Here is a 25326-nt window from a genome sequence, read left to right on the forward strand (position 1 = left end):
GGGACAGAGGCATACATGGAGAGGGGGCAGAGGCACACATGGAGAGGGGGCAGAGACACACATGGAGAGAGGACAGAGGCACACATGGAGAGGGGACAGAGGCATACATGGAGATGGGGCAGAGGCATACATGGAGAGGGGGCAGAGGCATACATGGAGAGGAGGCAGAGGCATACATGGAGAGGGGGCAGAGGCACACATGGAGAGGGGGCAGAGGCACACATGGAGAGGTGGCAGAGGCACACATGGAGGGGGGCAGAGGCAAACAGGAAGAGGGGGCAGAGGCACACATGGAGAGGGGGCAGAGGCACACATGGAGAGGGGGCAGAGGCATACATGGAGATGGGTCAAAGGCATACATGGAGAGGGGGCAGAGGCACACATGGAGAGGGGGCAGAGGCATACATGGAGAGGGGGCAGAGGCACACATGGAGAGGGGGCAGAGGAACACATGGAGGGGGGCAGAGGCAAACATGGAGAGGGGGCAGAGGCACACATGGAGAGGGGGCAGAGGAACACATGGAGAGGGGGCAGAGACATACATGGAGATGGGGCAAAGGCATACATGGAGAGTGGGCAGAGGCACAAATTGAGAGGGGGCAGAGGCATACATGAAGAGGGGACAGAGGCACACATGGAGGGGGGCAGAGGCACACATGGAGGGGGGCAGAGGCACACATGGAGGGGGGGGGCAGAGGCATACATGGAGAGGGGGCAGAGGCAAACATGGAGAGGGGGCAGAGGCATACATGGAGAGGGGGCAGAGGCATACATGGAGAGGGGGCAGAGGCACACATGGAGAGGGGGCAGAGGCACACATGGAGATGGGGCAGAGGCATACATGGAGAGGGGGCAGAGGCACACATGGAGAGGGGGCAGAGGCACACATGGAGATGGGGCAGAGGCAAACATGGAGAGAGGACAGAGGCACACATGGAGAGGGGACAGAGGCATACATGGAGATGGGGCAGAGGCATACATGGAGAGGGGGCAGAGGCACACATGGAGATGGGGCAGAGGCAAACATGGAGAGAGGACAGAGGAGAGGGGACAGAGGCATACATGGAGAGGGGGCAGAGGCACACATGGAGAGGGGGCAGAGACACACATGGAGAGAGGACAGAGGCACACATGGAGAGGGGACAGAGGCAAACATGGAGAGAGGACAGAGGAGAGGGGACAGAGGCATACATGGAGAGGGGGCAGAGGCACACATGGAGAGGGGGCAGAGACACACATGGAGAGAGGACAGAGGCACACATGGAGAGGGGACAGAGGCATACATGGAGATGGGGCAGAGGCATACATGGAGAGGGGGCAGAGGCATACATGGAGAGGAGGCAGAGGCATACATGGAGAGGGGGCAGAGGCACACATGGAGAGGGGGCAGAGGCACACATGGAGAGGTGGCAGAGGCACACATGGAGGGGGGCAGAGGCAAACAGGAAGAGGGGGCAGAGGCACACATGGAGAGGGGGCAGAGGCACACATGGAGAGGGGGCAGAGGCATACATGGAGATGGGTCAAAGGCATACATGGAGAGGGGGCAGAGGCACACATGGAGAGGGGGCAGAGGCATACATGGAGAGGGGGCAGAGGCACACATGGAGAGGGGGCAGAGGAACACATGGAGGGGGGCAGAGGCAAACATGGAGAGGGGGCAGAGGCACACATGGAGAGGGGGCAGAGGAACACATGGAGAGGGGGCAGAGACATACATGGAGATGGGGCAAAGGCATACATGGAGAGTGGGCAGAGGCACAAATTGAGAGGGGGCAGAGGCATACATGAAGAGGGGACAGAGGCACACATGGAGGGGGGCAGAGGCACACATGGAGGGGGGCAGAGGCACACATGGAGGGGGGGGGCAGAGGCATACATGGAGAGGGGGCAGAGGCAAACATGGAGAGGGGGCAGAGGCAAACATGGAGAGGGGGCAGAGGCACACATGGAGAGAGGGCAGAGGCATACATGGAGATGGGGCAAAGGCATACATGGAGAGGGGGTAGAGGCACACATGGAGAGGGGGCAGAGGCACACATGGAGGGGGGCAGAGGCACACATGGAGAGGGGGCAGAGGCACACATGGAGAGGGGGCAGAGGCACACATGGAGAGGGGGCAGAGGCACACATGGAGAGGGGGCAGAGGCACACATGGAGAGGGGACAAAGGCACACATGGAGAGGGGACAAAGGCACACATGGAGAGGGGGCAGAGGCACACATGGAGAGGGGGCAGAGGCACACATGGAGAGGGGACAGAGACACACATGGAGAGGAGGCAGAGGCACACATGGAGAGGGGACAGAGGCACACATGGAGAGGGGGCAGAGGCACACATGGAGAGGGGGCAGAGGCATACATGGAGAGGGGGCAGAGGCACACATGGAGAGGGGGCAGAGGCAAACATGGAGAGGGGCAGAGGCAAACATGGAGAGGGGGCAGAGGCACACATGGAGAGGGGGCAGAGGAACACATGGAGAGGGGGCAGAGACATACATGGAGATGGGGCAAAGGCATACATGGAGAGTGGGCAGAGGCACAAATTGAGAGGGGGCAGAGGCATACATGAAGAGGGGACAGAGGCACACATGGAGGGGGGCAGAGGCACACATGGAGGGGGGCAGAGGCACACATGGAGGGGGGGCAGAGGCAAACATGGAGAGGGGGCAGAGGCAAACATGGAGAGGGGGCAGAGGCACACATGGAGAGGGGGCAGAGGCATACATGGAGATGGGGCAAAGGCATACATGGAGAGGGGGTAGAGGCACACATGGAGAGGGGGCAGAGGCACACATGGAGGGGGGCAGAGGCACACATGGAGAGGGAGCAGAGGCACACACATGGAGATGGGGCAGAGGCACACATGGAGAGGGGGCAGAGGCACACATGGAGAGGGGGCAGAGGCACACATGGAGAGGGGGCAGAGGCACACATGGAGAGGGGACAAAGGCACACATGGAGAGGGGGCAGAGGCACACATGGAGAGGGGGCAGAGGCACACATGGAGAGGGGACAGAGACACACATGGAGAGGGGGCAGAGGCACACATGGAGAGGGGGCAGAGGCACACATGGAGAGGGGGCAGAGGCACACATGGAGAGGGGGCAGAGGCACACATGGAGAGGGGGCAGAGGCACACATGGAGAGGGGGCAGAGGCACACATGCATACTACTATTACTAGACTGTAAATTCTCACTGGCTGGGCCCTCTACCTCTGCTTGTTCCACTGCAGTGTCCTTGTCCTCCATGCTCCCACGCTGCTTCAGCAGCAATGAATCACTAACGGCTATAGTTTTTTTCTGTCACTCATTTGTATAGAAATCTCACTTTGTAATTTTTCCCCATGTATTGTCTGTTTGAGCTTATTGTGTTCTAGATAAAAGATGATAAGAAATACAGTACAGTATATATAGTACAGGATACTGTAATTCAGTATTTCAAACTGTCTTGATCCAACATTTCAGTTTATTTACCAAACCTTCATCAAGACAACATAACAATACAAATGTGTGTTACCTTAGTTAAGGAAAGCATATAGAAACACAATCCCCACAGCTACAAGTGGCTGTCCGCACTGCCACCGCCATCAGACGCATGGTTGCGCCCATCGATGATTGCAGGGTTGGCTCCAAGAGAGCATCCTAGCCGTAGTACTCAGCAACAAAGCAAACGCCTCTAAGTGTAACAGGCAATCATGAAACAAACCATCATTGCCCACATGTCTGCAATAGGCCACTCCCCCAAATATGCAGACAAAAAGAACACTGGACTATACAGTATATACACACAGGAGACAATACATATTGGCATGGGAAACTTAATAAAGTTAACTGTATAAATAGTGTCAAGCTAAATTACCAAATGCTATGTCAACATAACTGGCTTGTAATCCAGTCCGAGATCGCCGGAGGTGCAGGTTGCTGGCCGATCTCGGACATTTTTTTTAAAGGGACAATCACTTACAAGGCATGGTTTTGCTTTGTAAGTGAATGCCCACCTCCCCTCCGGCAGTCTTGGACTGCATTACATCCCACGAATATGCCAAAGAGCTAGAAAACAAATAGAATGAGAAAAATGCTACACATAAATGATATAAGAAACACATACTTGGGAAGCTACCCTCTACCCCCCTTGTACTATACAAAAGAGGCAGATGAAGCTTACACATACAAAGGAAAACATTCTGGAAGTAGATATCAGATTCAGAAAGAGATCATAAGGCAAAATGTGAGCATATGACATAGGCTATATACACACTAGAACGATGTGCGCACAATGTAACATCGTAAACGATTTCCCTTGAACACCTGGACAGACAATATTGTGCATATACACTGAACAATTTTTTCAAACAATGGTGGTCAGCACCATAACAGAGCAATAAAAACATATGTGCCCTGTCAAAGCTGCATGCAAGTCCGACTGTGGATTTCGCAGGCGACCCACTGGAGTATGCATAGTATGCTATATTATGTTTACACACTAGACGGTATCTTTCTCCTACTGTAGGTCACAATATCACACAGACTAGTGTGTTATAATTCACAGTGGACAATTCATGTTTGAACTCTTTCAAAAGTCTGTCACACATATAAAGTCCTTCTTATTCCACATATGGAAATGCAAATGAATTATAAAAATGTCACAATTTTAATTCAAAACTGGGGGGTATATTTACTATTGTTCGATTTTCAGTTTTGGGGGATTTGGCATTAGATTTCCATTTGATTTTCACTTTGGAAATTTACTAATGGCAAAATCGAATGTCCAGTCGACTCTAAAATCGAATTCAACTCAAATCCCACTCAAAATTGAATTTAGAAAAACATTGATGTTTTCACATAGTCAAATATAGGATCCCCTCATTTACTAAACTTCAATTTGAAAATCTATTTGAAATCGAACTCTGAATCGAACTTCAAAACCCCAAATGAATAGACTAAAGAGAGGCATTCGATTTGAGCCTCTATACACCTTTGTGTTGATTGAAAATTGATAGCGATGACCAGGGGCTGCTCCAGAGGTGGGGCTGCAGCTCACTTCAAACTTCAAATAGAGGAGCCATACCAACTTCCAGTGAGTCAGTTTGAAATGGCAGTTGGTGACAGTTGGTGAGGCTCCCCTATTTAAAATTTGAACTGACCTGCCCCATCACTGGAGCCGCCACTGCTGATGACTGTAGGTTATGCTATGCTTTGCACCTACCTGCAAATCAACACCTGGCTAAGAGAACCCTAGGAGCATTAATCAGAGCAACATACTGCACATGTGTATACAAATAAACATCATACCTATTGCATAAATGTGCAGATGGATTGTAAAGCAAATTCTAAAAATCATTGTGTTGTGACTGGCTATCCTGGTTTGTGCCATGATGCCTACATACTCAGCAATACATACTTGACTGCAAAATTTGAGGTGGGTCAAATGCCAGGTGGGTGGTTGTTGAGTAAGTAACCTGTATGCGTTAATGAAGCAGCTAATGGTACTTGTTACTATGTTGTTCTTTTTCTTTTTCAACCCTACTCTTCTTCTTCTGCGTGTAAAGTATTAATCAACTTTGTAAGGCACTTCCTATACATATATCATTACTTACTAACATAGGTAGGTTAATATTTAAAGATCGCTAAATTATTAGAAGGCTAATATTGAACTTCTATCACTAGCCTGAAAAAAGGTTATATTACACAGCCCAACACATGTTTTGGTGCCGAGGATTTTTGAGCTGATTTTATGTATATGTGGTGTGCTGATTTCAAATATAACATTAATGTATGCCTATCAGCTCTACTTTTTGAGATATAAAAATTTGATTTGTGTTACCCTATTTCATATTAGACCTATGATTCACATAATAAAATACAAAACGTTGTGGTGCCAAGGATTTTTCGGCTGATTTTATGTATACTTGGTGTGCTGATTTCAAATATAACATTAATTTTCACCTATCAGCTCTAATTTTTGAGATATAAACATTGTCTGACTTGTGTTACCCTATTTCATATTAGGACAGATGATTCACATAATAAAACACAAAACGTTAAAAAAAATTTCTAGAATATTTTAGTGAATATTGAAAATTCAATAAAACAAACTAACATTACAGTAACACTATAGTGACTCAAAAAACACTTTATCTTCAAAATAATAAAATGAAACAAATGAAAAGAAAATTAATTTAGGAAGCTTCTTTTATGGGACATTCTTGAATGGACTTTGGGGGTATTTCAGAGTTGATCGCAGCAGCAAATTTGTTAGCAGTTGGGCAAAACCATGGGGGTAATTCCAAGTTGATCGCAGCAGGACATTTTTTAGCAGTTGGGCAAAACCATGTGCACTGCAGGTGGGGCAGATATAACTTGTGCAGAGAGAGTTAGATTTGGGTGGGTTATTTTGTTTCTGTGCAGGGTAAATACTGGCTGCTTTATTTTTACACTGCAATTTAGATTGCAGGTTGAACTCACCACACCCAAATCTTACTCTCTATGCACATGTTATATCTGCCTCCCCTGCAGTGCACATGGTTTTGCCCAACTGCTAAAAAATTTCCTGCTGTGATCAACTTGGAATTACCCCCCATGTGCACTGCGGGTTTGGTAGATATAACATTTGCAGAGAGAGTTAGATTTGGGTGGGTTAGTTTGTATCTGTGCAGGGTAAATACTGGCTGCTTTATTTTTACACTGCAATTTAAATTTCAGTTTGAACACACACTACCCAAATGTAACTCTCTCTGCACATGTTATATCTGCCATTCCTGCAGTGCACATTGTTTTGTCCAACTGCTAACAAATTTGCTGCTGCGATCAATTCTGAATTAGACCCTTTGTTTGGACAGTCTCTTTGAAAGTTCCAGCTGTAATCTGCCATCATATGTCTATCCCATCAACCCTGATAGTGATCTTCCATTGTTTTAATGTCCTGGTGAAATCTTTCACCTTGCTCTTTGCCTATATCACCCAAATTTTCCAGGAAATGGTGTAAGTGGCTGTGTAAGAAATTTACTTTTATGCTCATATTACATCCAAGGTCTCTGAAATTAATGAGCATGTTGTTTACTAGCTCACCATAGTTTTGAGCTTTGTGGTTGCCCAGAAAGTTTCTGACAACCAGGACGAATGACGTCCTGCTCAGACTGAAGGTCACCCAGATGGAGATGTGCCGCGGCCTGGGCATGCGCAAAAAGTATAGCTGATAGAGGAAAACTGTTTTCGTATTTGGAATTAGAATGCCCAAAATATCCAAAATCAATACTAACATTCCAGGCACCAAACATTTTTTTCTTTTTCTTTGGGCAGTGTTATAGATCTATATTGTATACATTAGTTATTGATAAAATTACAGAAAAAATATTCATGGAAGTAATTCTACAATGTCAGTATCTTTGTATTTTTGCTATTGTAAATAAAATAAAATGTTGTTTTTTAAATAATAATACAAATAATTCTCTCTTTAGCTTCACCGTGGGTGGATAAAAGCAGAACTCCCAATAAAATTGATCTTTATGATGTCAGAAGAAGACCGTGGTAAGTTTAATCTGTTTATTTTATACAATATTGTGGTACTTTCACTAATCACTAATAGGTATTGGATAAGTGTTATTAATATGAAATAAAATATTTCCTCTGCAAATTAGGGATAACTACACATGGTGCAATGGTTTGTCCTTCTTCTTTGTTCTTAATTCTATAAGGACACTAAATAATATTGCTTACAAATGACAGTATAATGAAAGGTGTGTGTTGGACTGGTCTGTTAGAATTGTTTTGTCATCTGCTACACTTTAGCTTGTTAATATGCGTGATCCATTAAATGTATTGTATAATTTAATTATAAAAAGTAAGCTGCATAAGAGCAGTAGTGAAATTTGGATTTTGCACCTCATTTAGTCACGTGCATATTTCAAAAGGTTCTTTTACCTAGTATAGCTTTTTTATTTGAATACATACTACATGGATTGATAGTGTAGGACCACACATAGCAGCCAAGCAGGTCCTGTTCAGTGGGACCCACTTGGCCGGAAAAGACTGCACATGGGAACCTATGCAGGCGCTCACACATGTGCGGCAGTCCCATCGCCGCCGGATCTGACCGCAGCATGCTGCAGTCGGGCCGGATGACAGGACGGTGGGATTTCAATGTGAACACATACATTTCAATTTATGTGTTCACACAGTGCGGATGTGCCTCACTGTGTTCCATTGAAATCCTGTGTGTCACTGTCCGGATCCTGTTCTGCGGGATCCCGCAGAACAGGATCCATGTGCACACAAATCCCCCCTCCTGGCCAAGCGGGTCCCATTCAGCGGGACCCACTTGGCCCCTACTTGTGGCCGTAGCCTTAGTGAGTCAATAAACAAGAGCAATGCTTAAATAAGGTATGTTTTCTATAATGGGGAATATTTGATGTATGTAAGGGTGGGTATGTAGCATCGCTTATATATTGTCCACTCTCCTCCTACTCCCCTTTTCAACTGATACAGTTCTTAATGTGCTTTTGAAATATCCACAAAGCTGCACCAAGGTGCTCTATTCATGCATAATCTGCTGGGTGGCCAGTCTGCCGCTCTTCCATTCTTGAGAAAGGTCCAACGGACCGAAACGCGTCACACAGACTTGTATGCTGTGATCTAGGAGTGGACCTTTTGCAGGAAAGACTTGGCTCTGGGGCTTACTTATGCCATCTACAGTGGTGCCGTGCATTTAAGCCCGGGACTTTCACTTTGCTAGCAAACTAAGCCCACCGCAGCCCAAACAAATGGTGAGACTCATTATACACCTGAAACCTGCATTTGCACTTTTTGATCCACACCGAGATCTGTATATTTTATATGTTTTTATGTTTAAATTGTTTTTAACTGTTGCATATGCACTTTATTCCGAATAAATTGTGAAAATTATCATTTATGTTCCTTATTTGAAAAGAAAGTAAAAAAAGGCTTTCTAGAGCATTTCATGGTCAACTAGTGCCAGTTCATATACCCGTTTGTATTATTTTTCGCTCTTGCTATCCACAGCAGCCATTTGCTGTGTGCGGGAGGCATTCATTTTGCCGGCTGTTGGGATCCCGGCTGTCAGGATACTGACAGCGGAATCCTGACACCCGGTGAAATGCCAGTGGTCGGAATCCCTACCGCTGTCCGGAATCCCCACCCTGTGGCGACCAAAGGTCGCAACCAGTCCTGAAGCGTGGCGAGCACAGTGAGCCCACGAGGGGACACACTACGCTCACTGACGGTATTCTGGCTGTCGAGATCCCAGTGTCAGTCTCCTATAATACTGAATCCTCTGTATGCATATATTGTATTCATTATGCATCATCTGTGTGTCACATTATCTGTGACATTTATCGTACTATAGTAACGTTGAACTGTACAGTAGCTTTACTTATGGTACAATAGCTGCACTTCTAACAGTTAACAAGTTGAATTTGAATTTGTTACTTTGCACACACCCAACTGCACAAATCACAATGACTAAAGGAACTGGCAATGTACTGTAAGTCTGCTAAAGACTTTAATTGTATCATCAATGTGAACAAGTTATAATGGCCATGTACTCAGTAAGCTATAATTGTCTGCGCTCATTCTGTCATCTCTCCTACTTCCTTACATTCATACTGTATTAGTCTGCACAGATTAACCATGGAGCCAGGCCTACGCAGATTGTAGGAGAATAAGTACACAGAAGAGATATATTTGTTGCAATAATATCCACTATACATTATAAATAAATAAAGGCCACATTTAGAGGTCTAAGGGGGACATGTACTAAGCAGTGATAAAATTGGAGAAGTGAGCCAGTGGAGAAGTTGCCCATGGCAACCAATCAGCTGCTCTGTATACTTTTATAGTATGCAAATTATACATTTTACATCAATGCTGATTGGTTGCCATGGGCAACTTCTCCACTGGCTCACTTCTCCACTTTTATCACTGCTTAGTAAATGTCCCCCTAAGAGAGGAGGTTGTATAAAGTGTTTCTTGTGATATACGATATGCTGGACTGGTATTATGAAGTGATTGCAACAGCTGACATTTTACTCTTTATATGCTGTCCTTTATACAGTGGGTCAGCTGAGATGCATGCAAAGCACATACAAGTACAAAATATAAAATGCCCGGGAGAGGAGGGAGGGACTAGTCATCAGTTGTTTTATGGCTTTGTTTTGCATTTCGCAACACATACAGTATACATTACTGGTCAATCCTGACCTGTCAACTGGGTATACAGTATCTTTCAGGGATTTTAAAAACAGGCCATCAACTGTTAAAAACCTGGTATTACACTGTTTTGCATCGTATTACACAATATTTAAATATTAAGAATTACTTATATAAAACCAGCAACGTCTATTTTCAAATGCATCCAGTCTGCATTTTTTAAACAAGAGTAAGAAAAGCAGGAATTTGTTTTATAGTTTTCATGCTAAATGCATGTAGAAATACTGTATATATTTAAGAACTTCTTATCTGCATCTAATATCATTTGCATTCCTTCCTATTGAAATGGAACACATAAAAATGTACATTATTAACCAAAATAAAATGTAAATACAGATGTAGCCACCTTTATCTTGACCGATTCTCCGCCTAGACGGACGTTTAGTCACGCTAAGGCGATAGCTTAGCTTGCTGAGTTTAATCACAGGCAGGCGCGTTGAGGCAATTCTAGATACTCAGCATGCATTACACATCTCCACCACTGGGTGGCTAATGCTCCACTAATCCAGTACTTTCGATCGTATAGCGGCGGATTGATCTACAGCTCTGGCAAATGGTCAGTGACGACTGTAATGTTAATAGATGGTGACCAATGGTCAGATGGTGAGAGTTCTCAATATAAATAAATAGTTTATACAGACACAAACGAACATGTTAAAACACTTGTGTATACAGACGCAAGATTGTGTATGGAGACGCAAGTAATTGTGTAAAAGGAAGTATGTACAATGCATAAACACTGTGCCCTAAGTTCCTATATGTCAAATCACTGTCCTTAGTATCTCTGTACAGTATGTTCTACTAGTGTACTAATTAGCACGAACAGCTTTTAACTGGATGCCAAATCACTGTACTTAGTATCTCTGTACAGTATGTTCTATTAGGGTACTAATTAGCACGAACAGCTTGTAACGTACAGCGGCAAGTTTAATCTTTCTATGTATAATGGAGAGAGATAAAAGCTCCTCAGTAAGTTCCTGGATGCCAAATTACCGTACTTAGAACCTCTGTACAGTATGTTCTATTAGGGTACTAATTAGCTGTTTGTGCTAATTAGTACTCTAATAGAAAATACTATACAGAGATACTAAGGACGGTGATTTGGCAACCAGGAACTTAGGGAGGAGCTTTTATCTCTCTATATTGTACATATAAAGATTAAACTTACCACTGTACATTACAAGCTGTTCGTGCTAATTAGTACACTAGTAGAACATACTGTACAGAGATACTAAGTACAGTGATTTGGCATCCAGGAACTTAGGGAGGAGCTTTTATCTCTCTCCATTGTAATCTTTCTAAGTATAATGGAGAGAGATAAAAGCTCCTCACTAAATTCCTGGGTGCCAAATTACTGTCCGTAGTATCTCTGTACAGTATGTTCTACTAGTGTACTAATTAGCACGAGCAGCTTGTAACGTACAGTGGCAGGTTTGATCTTTCAATGTATAATGTAGTGAGATAAAAGCTCCTCCCTAAGTTCCTGGTTGCCAAATCATCGTCCTTAGTATCTCTGTATAGTATTTTCTATTAGGGTACTAATTAGCACGAACAGCTAATTAGTACCCTAATAGAAAATACTGTACAGAGATACTAAGTATGGTGATTTGGCATCCAGGAACTTACTGAGGAGCTTTTATCTCTCTCTATTATACATAGAAAGTTTAAACTTGCCACTGTACGTTACAAGCTGTTCGTGCTAATTAGTACCCTAATAGAACATACTGTACAAAGATACTAAGTACGGTGATTTGGCATCCAGTTTAAAGCTGTTCGTGCTAGTTAGTACACTTGTAGAACATACTGTACAGAGATACTAAGGATGGTGATTTGGCATCTAGGAACTTAGGGAGGAGCCTTTATCTCTCCATTATACATAGAAAGATTAAACTTACCACTGTACGTTACAAGCTGTTCGTGCTTATTAGTACACTAGTAGAACATAGAGTGCAGCGATACTAAGGACAGTAATTTGGCACCCAGGAATGTAGGGAGGAGCTTTTATCTCTCTCCATTATACTTAGAAAGATTACAATGGAGAGAGATTAAAGCTCCTCCCTAAGTTCGTGGATGCCAAATCACTGTACTTAGTATCTCTGTACAGTATGTTCTACTAGTGTACTAATTAGCACGAACAGCTTGTAACGTACAGTGGCAAGTGTAATTTTTCTAAGTATAATGGAGAGAGATAAAAACTCCTCCCTATGTTCCTGGATGTCAAATTACCATGTTTAGCATTTCTGTACAGTATTTCCTATCTAGCCAGAAACCCTGCATCCTGTGCAAGCTAGGCGGACAACTGGAGGGGACCCGATACACGGTTGCTTCCTGTTTCCCTTTCCAATGTCACATAAACATGTGGTTGGTCTGCCCCGAAAGCCAAGAGTCTCCTCTTTTGTATGGTACCAGTCCTGAGTTTCTAGGACACCCGGAACCAGAGATATCAGTACACAAAGTGGACCCATTTTCCCATAGACTATAATGGGCCCGTTAATTCAGACCCACCATGGGTTCCGACGCTTGCCATGAGCCTTGTGGGGGTCACAGAAACTTGGGGTTAATACCCTCCGGTAGCTAATTGTCTCCCCTTCCATACCAACCTAGCGATGAAAGCTCCCACCTCCCACGCTGAGAGTCCCAGGTTTGAGTCCCAAAGGGCCAACCTTTTTTTTTTAAAATATATATGTTTCCGTGACATTCACTTTATTATTATTTTTTCTTTGTTATACATTCAATGGAAGGGTGCACACATGTTTCACATAAATCAGAGTGGGTGGGGTATTTTCCTACCTACAGTAGTATACTGTTGCACATGTCTTGTAACCTGATCGGAACTCCCTCCCTGTCTACTGCATGTACTTTGCAGGTTCCCAGGGGGGAAGGGGAAAGTGGGATGGGGGTAGGGCGAGGCAGTGGAAAATACCGTGTTCAATGAAAAGGCATAATCAAAACCATGGGGAACTTTACAGTGTATCGTTATGTGCATAGACCTTCCTTATCCCTATCACCCCTTTGTATTTTAGCTAGGGGATTCTGACGCTCCTTCAGCATTACCCCATAGCCTGCAAAACCTATGCCGTTGCTCGCTCCATAGCTGAGTGCTGCCACAAGGCAGGGGTTCACGTGCCTCGTACATTTTCTCACTTTGCGATGCGATGGGGTATGGTGTATCGTTATGTGCATAGAGCTCACTTATCCCTATCGCCCCTGTGTATTTTAGCTAGGGGATTCTAACGCTCCTTCAGCATTGCCCCGTAACCTGCAAAATCTGTGCTGTTACTTGCTCCATAGCCAAGTGCCTCCATAGAGCTAGGAGTCACAGGCGGTAGCCATTTCAATTGAGTCTGCCCTGCTATAGAATTGTATGTGTACCGTACGGTGCATAGAACCTTGACAGTAGAAACTCTCCTGCAGCTTTGCCCTGCTTTATGTAAAACTTGTGTTTTGTCAGTTTGCTATGTGATCGAGCCCGGTGTAACGTAATGTGCATAGACCTCGCTTATCTCTATCGCCCCTGTGTATTTTGGCTAGGGGATTGTGACGCTCCTTCAGCATTGCCCCGTAGCCTGCAAAACTTTTGCCATCTCTCACTCCATATCCGAGCGCTGCCTGCCACGTGGTGGGGGTTCAGGGGTGATGGCCATTTTGTCAGTGTGCTGTGCGATTGAGTCCGGCGTACCGTAATGTGCATAGACCTCACTTATTCCTATCTCCCCTGTGTATTTTAGCTAGGGGATTGTGACGCTCCTTCAGCATTGCCCCATAGCCTGCAAAATCTGGACTGTTACTTGCTCTGTAGCCTAGGGCCTCCGTGGGGCAAGAAGTCATAGGTGGTAGCTATTTTTATTGAGTGTGCCCATCTACAGAATTGTATGTGTACTGTACGGTGCATAGAACTTTAACAGTAGAACCGCTCCTGCAGCTTTGCCATGGTTTATGTGAATAAAAAAATAATAAAGTGTCTGGAAAAAACTAACATGCATTCGTACTTTGGAAATCGAACTTGGGACTCTGAGTATAGGAAGCGGAACACTTCACCACTTTGCCGCAGACAGATGAATAAATCCATTGGTTTTGATTATGCTGTAATTGCTATGGGATTAGGACGCTAACATACTGTACAAAATTCCTAATCTCAAGAGGCAATAGGGAACTTCTAACACGTCCATTTGCGACAGTGTACACTACTGGTTTAATGTTGTTTCGTCTGCGGGACTTGGACGCTCACATATTCATAAAGTACTGTAGATGGATCATATACTGTATGCTGTACTATTTGCGTCTGTACCGTATATACTGTATTAAATAATGCAGCATAATGAGTATTTGCTGTATTAAATAATGCAGTGTAATGAGTATTTACTGTATGCAGCGTAATGAGACGCTTAGTAAAGTAGTCCTTATTATATATTTCAGTATTGTATTTTACGGGAGACCACACGCATGCGCAGTGGTGATTGTAAAAGGTGACATCTGGTGGATGATCGCAGGTATTACACGTAAAGGTAACGCCAAATGCTCTGTCTGCCTCCGTGCGATTAGGTACGCCTCTCTGTGACTAGGCGCGCCTCCCTACGCCCCAGTACGCTGCATATGCTCGATCGGGATAAACGCCTCAGCCAGTCAAGATAAAGGTGGCTACATCTGTATGTATCATTTAGTACAATTAATTTTATTTTCACAGCTATTTACATGCACTTAACCTGTGGAGCACAGTATTTAAAGCACGTATGTTTCTAACCTATAGTATAGGATTAATTTTTATTTTATTTGCCATGTTTTTATTTATTTTGTACAATATATTTGTTTACATATCTTGTTTGCATTTCCACCTCTATTATGCCGTGCCCCTATAGAGTTGACATGGTGAAAGTAGTGCAAGTGCTGTGATTAATGCACTATCTAATGACACCTTGAAGTTTCTGTTAAAACCAAGGCCTTTTCCATAGCTGAATAGCTCTATAGCTCTTCTAAAAATGGTATTGTAGTGAAAAACATAGACATAAACCTTCTACAAAAGTAGTGGCATGATTAAAACGTATGTTGCAGGTAGTTTGCTGATTCTGCTGATTTTTCCTAAACGACCCCTATATATCACTTTGAACATGAGTGTAGCTTATCAATAAACGGAGAAGGGTTGCAGGACATTATATACAACTGATGACAATTTCTACTCCACCAATTTCTGAAATAGCACAAGAAAATAATTAAATAAGTAAGATTTTTGGTTGTTTACTACCTCGGCAACAGGTCATGGTTATTAGATAGTGTTTTAGTCATTCCTGCAATAGGATGACATTTCAATTAACAAACAATGTTTCATACACAGCTATATCCCTGAAATTCTTTTATAATGCTCTGCATTATGATATTCAAATAGATGTGGAAGGTTGGAGTGGGAAGCTAAGTACATCATGTTCTCTACTTTTGTATTATAAAATACCTAGGGCACTTTAGCCTTATTGTAATAGGAGACCATTCATGCTCCCATACAAAAGACATTGCTAAAAACATCCTTCTCATATGTTTAGTATTTTAGGTTTGATGCCGCCATCCTATAAGACAATTGTTTAAATATAACAGTGCTAGAATTAACCACAGCTATTCTGTGCATTGCTAATATATAACGAACTGTAGAAAGTACCAATAACAACAAATAGTAAATCAATTATATATAGTTACAAAAAATAAATTATTAAAAGTAATATAGTATTAAAATGGACATTTTGAGTGTTAGGTAGTGCTTGACATATTTGTGCTTGACTCTACGAAAAAGAGGCACACAAGGAAAAATGTATTTAGATTCATATGTCAGACACACCTCTAAGTACATACATGTAGAACACTCGCAGTTGTGCCAGACAAACTGTATGTCAGATATACTGTAAAAGAGGGAATACTTATGCCCATGACAGTGTAGAGATGTGGCTTGATGGTATTTGTAAAACTATAGTACAGGTTGAGTATCCCATATCCAAATATTCCGAAAAACAAAATATTCTGAAATACAGAATTTATTGAGTGAGACTGAGATAGTGAAACCTTTGTTTTCTGATGGCTCAATGTACACAAACTTTGTTTAATACACAAAGTTATTAAACATATTGTATTAAATTACCTTCAGGCTGTGTGTATAAGGTGTATAAGAAACATAAATGAATTGTGTGAATGTACACAAACTTTGTTTAATGCACAAAGTTATTACAAATATTGGCTTAAATTACCTTCAAGCTGTGTGTATAAGGTGTACATGAAACATAAATGCATTCTGTGCTTAGACTTAGGTCCCATTGTCATGATATCTCCTTATGGTATGCAATTATTCCAAAATATGGAAAAATCCGATATCCAAAATACTTCTGGTCCCAAGAATTTTGGATATGGGATACCCAACCTATACTTCCGAAAAGCAGTACTATAGCAAAAGCAGTAGATCTTTCAGTACACCTATATCATTACTTACCGAAAAGGACGACTATAGACAAGTCTGTGCTTGGGAAAAAAATAAATTAAAAAAGTTATTTTTCTATTTCTTGAAAGTAATAGTTTATCTCCAATTTGAATGTTTTTTTAAATGTTTCCTCTAAGAGATGCAAAACACAATGCTTGGATAAAAGGAAACCCATGCAAGTTTTAAATTGTTGAATGATGTCCACATCTCAGAAACAATTATGCCTTATGTGTCTAAGCTGCATCTAAACCAGAGGTTCTCAAACTCGGTCTTCGGGGGCCCACACAGTGCATGTTTTGCTGGTCTCCTAACAGAATCGCAAGTGAAATAATTAGCTCCACCTGTGGACCTTTTAAAATGTGTCAGTGAGTAATTAATACACCTGTGCACCTGCTGGGTTACCTGCAAAACATGCACTGTGTGGGCTCCCGAGGACCGAGTTTGAGAACCTCTGATCTAAACTGTCCAAAATTAGATTTAATTAAACCACAGTTAATGAAGTTGACTTTTAAAGCACAAATAATCATTTGTATCCACTTATTTTCAGATTAATCTGTAGTAAAGCTAGTGTTTCCAAGTGTGGCTGAAAAAGTGATAACGAAAGAGAAAGAGCTCTATATTAAAAATATATTATTATTATTACTATTATTACTATTATCATCATTAGCCATGGTAATTTACCGCAGCTAATTGATCCATCTCCAATGCTGGCAGTCATTGGGGTTTGTTTTTTGCATACCTGAGGAAGGCAAAAAAAATCCCTGATAATCAGCACCGATTTTTTGCAAAAACACATACAGTAGTTCTGGGAAGCTATACCAGATTCTATGTGTTTTTTTTTGTCCAAAAATAGAAAATTTGGGGGGAGGAGGACAATTAAATTGGTCAAAAAAATCAGCAAAAAAGTACAAAAACGAAACAAAACAAAAACAGGGCTATTCGAATATCCCAAAAATATAAATATCAGAGTCCCAAGTGGATTTCAAAGCACAAGAGTAAGACACTCTTAACGCGTTTCTCCGTTGTAAGATTCTAACGGTTTCCTCAGAAGGTCATCTTCTGAGGAAACCATTAGAATCTTACAACGGAGAAACGCGTTAAGAGTGTCTTACTCTTGTGCTTTGAAATCCACATGGGACTCTGATACGGACCACACTGTTGCAGGAGCTGAGGACTGGCTAGGTCTGACAAATCACAGTCTTTTGTTCACCCGCACTCCGGAGGTGGGAAGCGCTACGGCCCCAGCAGGTTTAAAGTCCAGCGGTACGTCTATCTACATCTCCCTACCGACTACAGCATCACGGTCTTCGGCCGAGATAAGTTGGATGTAAAGGGGGAGATTCAGCGGTACGTAACCGTGGCTGGGAGCGGTGTAGCGGTCTGTTTCATCTGACTCCAGCGGGCCGAGCCAAACGAGAACACCGGAGCTATCAGCGGCGGCATGCTATGGCTGTAAGTGGCTCATAGGCAGCGGGGAAAGTGCTACCCGGCCCGCAGTGAGGTGAGAAACAGTGCTATAGACGAATAACAGACTCCATCCCTGCTATATACAATATAACACCTGTGTCAGGGGATGAAAGGATATCTTATTTACATCAAAAACATCCAGCAAATGTGAAAGATCTAATTAAGTGGTCCTTCAGAGTAAAGTACAACTAGTGCTGCAGCATCTATTCATTCCAAATACCACGGTTCAATACAACGAGTGGTTTTCTCGTGTGTGGGACAGTTAGCTACAAATTAATCATCTAAGTGAAAACAAAATCAACTTTGGAACTTGAGTTGATATTAAGTGGCAGCTGCTACTAAATATAATTATATGGACTAAGGTGGTTCGGTATGGACTGATGATCAATGATTTACCTGTAGCAGCACTATAGTGATTATTGATTGAGTGGTTTAATTAGCACTTTAGTAATATATGCATTTATCAATGTTGGAAATTTTTTTTTAGGATTTTAAATTGTAATAAAACCATATAAAACTTTATGCGCTCTCTTCTCTTATATGGGTTATTTACCACTTATTGCAAACAACAATTTTATTAAGGACTTTTTAAGATTTTTTAAATGGTTTTAATAAAATAGGTTTTAAACTTTTTTACTATTTTAAAGTTTGTTATTAATGTTAGTGTTATTGTTAAATGTTTGTTTACTTGTTAACTTTATTTTGGTAATTGTTTGGTGGTTTTTTTATCAAGTTTTCAAATGTTCAATGGTGTGCTAAATACTAGTAATGCATGATAACTTTTGACAAATTTAGCACTTTTTTAAAAACAAGCAAACGTATTAAAATAGTGTACAGTAGTAATAGTGTATTCATTCTGACTTTTTTGGCATCATTGTACTTTTTTGGCATCAAAACAACCCAGACTACTTTAAAAAAGTGATGTGTGAGAATTAGTTTTGTCAAGATTAACGCACATATGACTAGGTACATAGAACAAAGGCAGCAGCACACAGGAGAGTATAGGGGAATATATGGGTGAAATGAAACACATGGACATCACCATGTAATATTGGGGTCAACCAGACATAAAAATAGACCCATCATTATGACAGTATGATGACCAGCCATCAACTGGCCACACGGTCAGCCATAATTCTTAAGAATTACATTGTATTTCTATTTTCCACTCAAAATGGTGCACCTTTTATATTTTTACATATTTAGGGAGACATTGGGGCTGATATTGCATGGGGTCTACATGGCACTGGCCATGCCCACACAGTATAAGTCACACCCCCTCTGCTTCTCATAATAGGTCCTGGGACATTTTCAGCCCCAGGCCCATGAGGCCCTTAATCCAGTCCTGGGGTCAGCAGCAGGACCCAGGGGAGAATAGGGGTGCATGCAGACCTGACAAGTCCAGATTGGGGCAGGATTATGCTGCTGATGCTGACTGCTGAAGCTGCAGATTTGATGCGTCCCCTAACAGCAAGTGACGATCAAGGCACAAAATGGAGCAGATTGGAGTGTCCAGGAAGTGCCTCAGGTGATGTCCACATTGACCAAGTCGGAATGACACATCATTCGTCAATCGGTAGTGGTACACACTGCACAATTTACGTGAAACAGCTGATGAGATCCTCATATTGAGCAGCATGTATGGCTGACCAGAAGATGTGGCCTACAATGTCGGGAGTGCACATAATGTATGCACACTGGACAGTTTGAACGATATGTTGTTCCATCGGAAATCAGGCAAATCGTTCAAAATATCATCTAATGTGTACCCATCCTTATTCATTATAATTAACAAAAATACTATTTATTCACTGTTACATGTATTCAGGAGCGGTTCTAGGCAAGGGCAAGCAGGTCAGGCGTCCTGGGTGCTGCAGCCCGCGGGTGTGGCCACAGTCACCCCGCAGGCACCTGCCACCCACCTGCATCCCGCTCCCCAGCTGCAGCACGCACCGTGGGCTGTGTGGGCGCCTGTTGCAGCCGGCACCACTGTCAGATGCTAGAGGTCACAATTGACCTCTAGTGTCTCCATAGAAAGGAGCGGGCGGCCAGAGACTGAGGGCAGCGCAGGAGCGGGTGGGAAGCAGGTGCGGGGCTGGTAAGTATTGTGTGTTTTTTTGTGTGTGTTTGTAAGCGACGCTACTGGGGGCACAACTACAGGGGGCACAGCTACAGGAGGGACAACTACTGGGGGCAAATCTACTGGGGGCACAGCTACTGAGGGCACAAATACTGGGCGCACAACTACTTGTGGCACAGCTACTGGGGCACAACTACAGGGACCATAACCGTGGCCACGCCCCTCCCCTATGAAGCCACAGCCCTATTTTTGGGCACACACCAAAGACACGCACCAACTGTGATTTACCTGTCGGGGAGGGGGGGGGGGGGCGCCAAAGGAAACTTTCGCCCTGGGCACCACAAGGTCTAGAACCGGCCCTGCATGTATAGTCTATACTGTATGCAATTATCTGAGCAATTAGTAAGTGAGCAAGGAGATGGTGTTTTATATGCTACCCTGTCCTAGCAATATTAATTTTAGTCATGAACACTTTTTTCCCCACTTGAATTTATAAAATCCTTGTAAACTGTTCTTTTGGATGGATACTTTAACCAAGGAGAAAGGAGGAATTATTTTAATTGTGTCACGACCTGCTTTATATAAGATTGGTTTCAAAGGATATAAGTGAATGTGATATCTGCAGCATTTGGAGTTAAGTACTTAGAAATGTATTAAATCACTTACTAAATTATAGTGAGTTAAAGAATTACTGCAGTATGCTCCTCAGTCATTGGGTATTTGTCCCCTACATGAGTACATTGGTCAATGAATTATCACCTTGAGTGACAGCATTTGCATTTGGTATTCTGATTAAATCTATATTTTGCAATTAACTATTTTAGCCTTGGTACACAAGTAGGCTTAAATAGAAATAGTAAAGTAAAATGTTACCAAATTAGTAACATATTAGTATCTTAGTTAGCTTTTAACATATTATAATTTTGTTTCAGCTGATAAAAGGAGATAACATACAGCAATGTTATGAAAAACTTACAGATAGGTCTATTTACTAAGCCTTGGATGGAGATAAAGTGGACGGAAATAAAGAACCAGCCAATCAGCTTCTAACTGCCATGACACAGACTGGGTTTGAAAAATTACAGGAGCTGATTGTCTGGTACTTTATCTCCGTCCACTGTATCTCCAGCCAAGGCTTAGTAAAAAACGCCACATTTTCTTATGAACTCTGTAACTGTTATCAATCCAATTCTTGCTACACTGCAGTCCCGCAGATACTCAGCCTACTTGTTTACTAACCTTCATGGCCTAGAAGTGAACAATTCAGAATAAAGAAATATATTAAAAATACACTTCATAATGCTATTCTTTTCAGTTTCTATTACTGTACAGTATGTCACAATAATACAAAAAAAAATGCTTGGTATACTAGTAATACACTGATCAATAAAACATAATAATGATATTTTATTATAATAATATTATTATTATTATTATTATTATTATTAGTATGTAATAAATTTAATATTATTTTGAAATGCTCAATAATTTTTTTGGTCTATCCATCTTTTAGGTATATACAAGGAGCTGCATCTCCAAAAGACATGCTTATCCTGGTAGATGTGTATGTATGATAATATTCATGTATTAATGTCTGTGGTTGGGGATGTTGGAGGGTGGGGTTAATGTAAATGATTGACTGAGAACTAAAAATATAATTGAATGGCTTTTTGTATGGTAGGGTAAAGTAAATATTTTTTTCTTTTTAAAAAAAATCTTCACTGCTTTTATAGGGATAAATATAAACACTGATAAGGTTCCTCTCAAGGTGAAATATAGCTTCATTTGTATAGTTATGTATTATGTATTTTAGTGGGAAATTATTGTAAAATGCATACAGTAATTGCAGTTGTATTCATTAAGTGAATTATCATCTTACTTGTTCTAAACAACAATAATAATCATATACTGTAAATAAAACATGGCTTGAGAAGTTTATGGCAAAAGAAATCACTGCTTTTATTGACATGGTGGCCAAGACATGTACTGTATGTAGCAGCATTCAGCTCTAGACTCTTAATTCATTTTTCAATTGGGTGGGAGACTCTAAAATCCCAGCAAACTTGTGTTGAGGAGAACCCACCACTCAGTACTGGGGATGGCTTATACCGGGGATTTCCCACACGGGTGAATTCAAAACCCCAACTGCATAAAAATGGTTAGTAGTGTTCCCAATCATCTATGGTCACTGACTATGATGCTTCACCACCAAAACAATTTACCCATAAGGGACCGAAGCCCCACCACAAAAAGACCTTTTATTGCCCAATTAAAAAACTAAACAAGTTATCTACAAACAAAACCATCTCTTCAACTGACAGATGAAGACCATGCGGTCTGTATAAATGTGTTAAGTTACAACATGATACACCACATCTGCATTGAACTTGCGATGAGTCTTATCCAACACTGGCCGCTTCATTTCAGTGAACCAATGCTGACTTGGAAGGATGTCAGACACCACCATTTTCAAGTCTTCAAACCTCTCAAATAGAACGCCAAATCAATCTTTACCTCCCAAATCAAATCAGTGGATTTAAACTCACCTAGATTTTCTCCTAAATAAATAATTTAAACTTGGGGCAAAATCTATCAAAACACTCAACCAACATAGAGCTTAAACCAACCCAACATAAACCTCTAACCCCAATCCGACTAATATACCGGGTGCCCTGAGCTTGGAATGATCCCTTTCCACCCTGCTTCTGGAAGCCTAATAATAAATGAATGATGAAATGCAGACTCTTCTCTTATCCATACAGCAGCATGTAACAGAAACCCAGACTACAGTAATAGTCAATAATTATGAGTGAAAAGCTATACCTACAAAAGATTAGCTACCCACTACTGGATAATGTTAACAATATAAAAAAAAACACCAACATCTAAATCAGACTGGCCTATCGCAAAGTGTGGGAAGGACTGAATGAACACATATGAAGGTGAAAACACCCTTTAAAAAAAACCTTAGGGGACCATTTGTTTAGATGTCTTTTATTTTCCTTTTTTTTTTTACATACTGTACTGGAAGGACAAAACAATAGGCGAAAATTCCTTCATGTCCTCAGTGAATACATTGACAAGTGCCATGAGTCCCTCCTCGCAGTGGAGCCACAGCTTGCAGAAATATGAGTCAGATATATTTCTTGTTGTAACCGAATTTCCAATGGCCCAACTTCTTAATATTGGAAATAAAACTGCCAGCAGTAGCTGCAACCTATGCAGCCCCAATTCTAAAAGAATGCATCCCATGCCCAGACCTGTAATACAATGTTTAAACACAAAACCAAATTGATACTTGAATAACAGAGTGGAGTCCATATGGGATAGCCATGCATTACACTCAATGCTGTAAATGTGCGCATAACTATGAGACAAATACATGGGGCATATAACTACATTTGGAAGCCTAGGCAAGATGAGCCATCTTCGTCAATTTTGGATTTGTGAATTCTACATAAAATAGAGTACTGACAAGCTATTACATTTTTTGCCAGCATATCAGAGTACACAGATGTTTTTGAAGCTGCCACCAACACACCCACCCTAAAAGAACCAAAAAAGGCCATAGAGAAAGGGAGATAGAATAAGCACACCTGAAACTATCCAACGCCACTTCCCTTTATGTTGACATAAATTGCTTCAGTACCTAGATATCAATTGGATGCCTGACAGTCATTGTAACGGCTTCCGACTTTACCTAGCCTTGTTAGGTTGAACTTGCCTTTTAAATTGCCAAAAAAGAAACACTGGGTAATCTCTTTGCAACCAACAATTTAGACTTACCAGTAGAATACTGCCACCAGATAAAAGCCAGCATACTGTAACTTGTGTCTGCCCCTTACCTTGCAAGGATAATGAGAAACAGGTAATATGGAGTAGAAGAAAGTCACAAGAAAGAATGTTTATGCTGAAGTAATGCAGAATATAATTTTCCATAGACAGCAGGCAACGTGTACTCCCTAAGCAACTTGAAGAATCCAAGATTCAGAATTACACATATCCCTTATATAACCTCCTACATTACCACAGGACGCAGACTGCCCTTTTACCCTATTGGTTGATGCAACAACCGTAATAAGACACAGCACATAGAACATATAAAAGAGACACATGTGCAGCTCAGAAGACAGCAAATTCCTATGGGTGCAGGAGTGCTTGCCAACTGGTCTGAAAGACTATGCCGCTGGAAGGGGATAGTAACTTCCCAAACCAAGAAAGCTATACATAAAAGTAGATAGAAACAGGGCTGAGTTTTTCAGACCTAAATAAAAATGAATAAAATTATATATAATTCACCAGATCATGTGAACATTTCAGTTTTATTCAACAAAAGCATACTGTACATTGACACTAAACATACAAATATAAAAATCTGCCCTCCAAGGACGATATTTATATTTTCAAAATATTTATTGATAAACTGACAAACATTCTAAACATGAATATGACAATATTTTTGCAAATCAGGCCTCAGTTACAAAACTATTACGTGTCCTATGTAACGGATATTGGGTGTATATGTACAGATGTAGCCATGCTGGTTGTGGCTGCACCTAGTTGCAATACGCATGCGTATATTCGCACCCGTGATCCATAGGCATTGCATTACTGAGTTGCGGGTGCATAGCACAGCACAGCTAGTCATTGCCACGATGCATATGTATGTGCATATGCATTGTAGTAATGATGAGCGCCGCTACATTTATATACAAATATGTATGAATAGTATTTTGTTGTGCTCAGATTTATGTCATATTATTAGGACAATGAATCTTAACAAATTAAAAAGAAGCTGCAACAACAATGGAGATATTATTTCAATCCTGTGTAGTGCTCTTTATTTAAATTAGCTTGAGGTTCATCTAGCTATTTACTAATGATGCAAGAAAAAAGCATAAAAAGTATTTTATGTACAGTTCTTCAATATTTATTTTTGTTGTAAGAGAGGTTACATTTTATCATATTGATTTTATTTGAATATACCACATTTATATTTCTTTACTGAAACTGCAATTTTACAAGCTGGGGAAGGGTATAGACTTGTCTATTAAATATACAATTTATGAAAGAAGATTTGAATAGGTGTCCTTTTAATCATT

General features: G+C 41.7%; 1 protein-coding gene across 7 annotated transcripts in view; it reads left to right on the plus strand.

Annotated features, from left to right (window-relative positions):
* The window catches only part of CACNA2D1 (calcium voltage-gated channel auxiliary subunit alpha2delta 1), a 1227493-nt gene that overhangs the window by 805010 nt on the left and 397157 nt on the right, over positions 1 to 25326 (plus strand). For all 7 annotated transcript variants that reach the window (XM_063926939.1, XM_063926941.1, XM_063926940.1 and 4 more), the window contains 2 exons: positions 7460 to 7529; positions 21738 to 21788. In XM_063926939.1, the coding sequence (XP_063783009.1) occupies positions 7460 to 7529; positions 21738 to 21788 (121 nt within the window). The remainder of the gene's footprint in view (positions 1 to 7459; positions 7530 to 21737; positions 21789 to 25326) is intronic.

The sequence above is a fragment of the Pseudophryne corroboree genome, chromosome 6, assembly GCF_028390025.1.
Source record: "Pseudophryne corroboree isolate aPseCor3 chromosome 6, aPseCor3.hap2, whole genome shotgun sequence".
NCBI classification, from domain to species: domain Eukaryota; kingdom Metazoa; phylum Chordata; class Amphibia; order Anura; family Myobatrachidae; genus Pseudophryne; species Pseudophryne corroboree.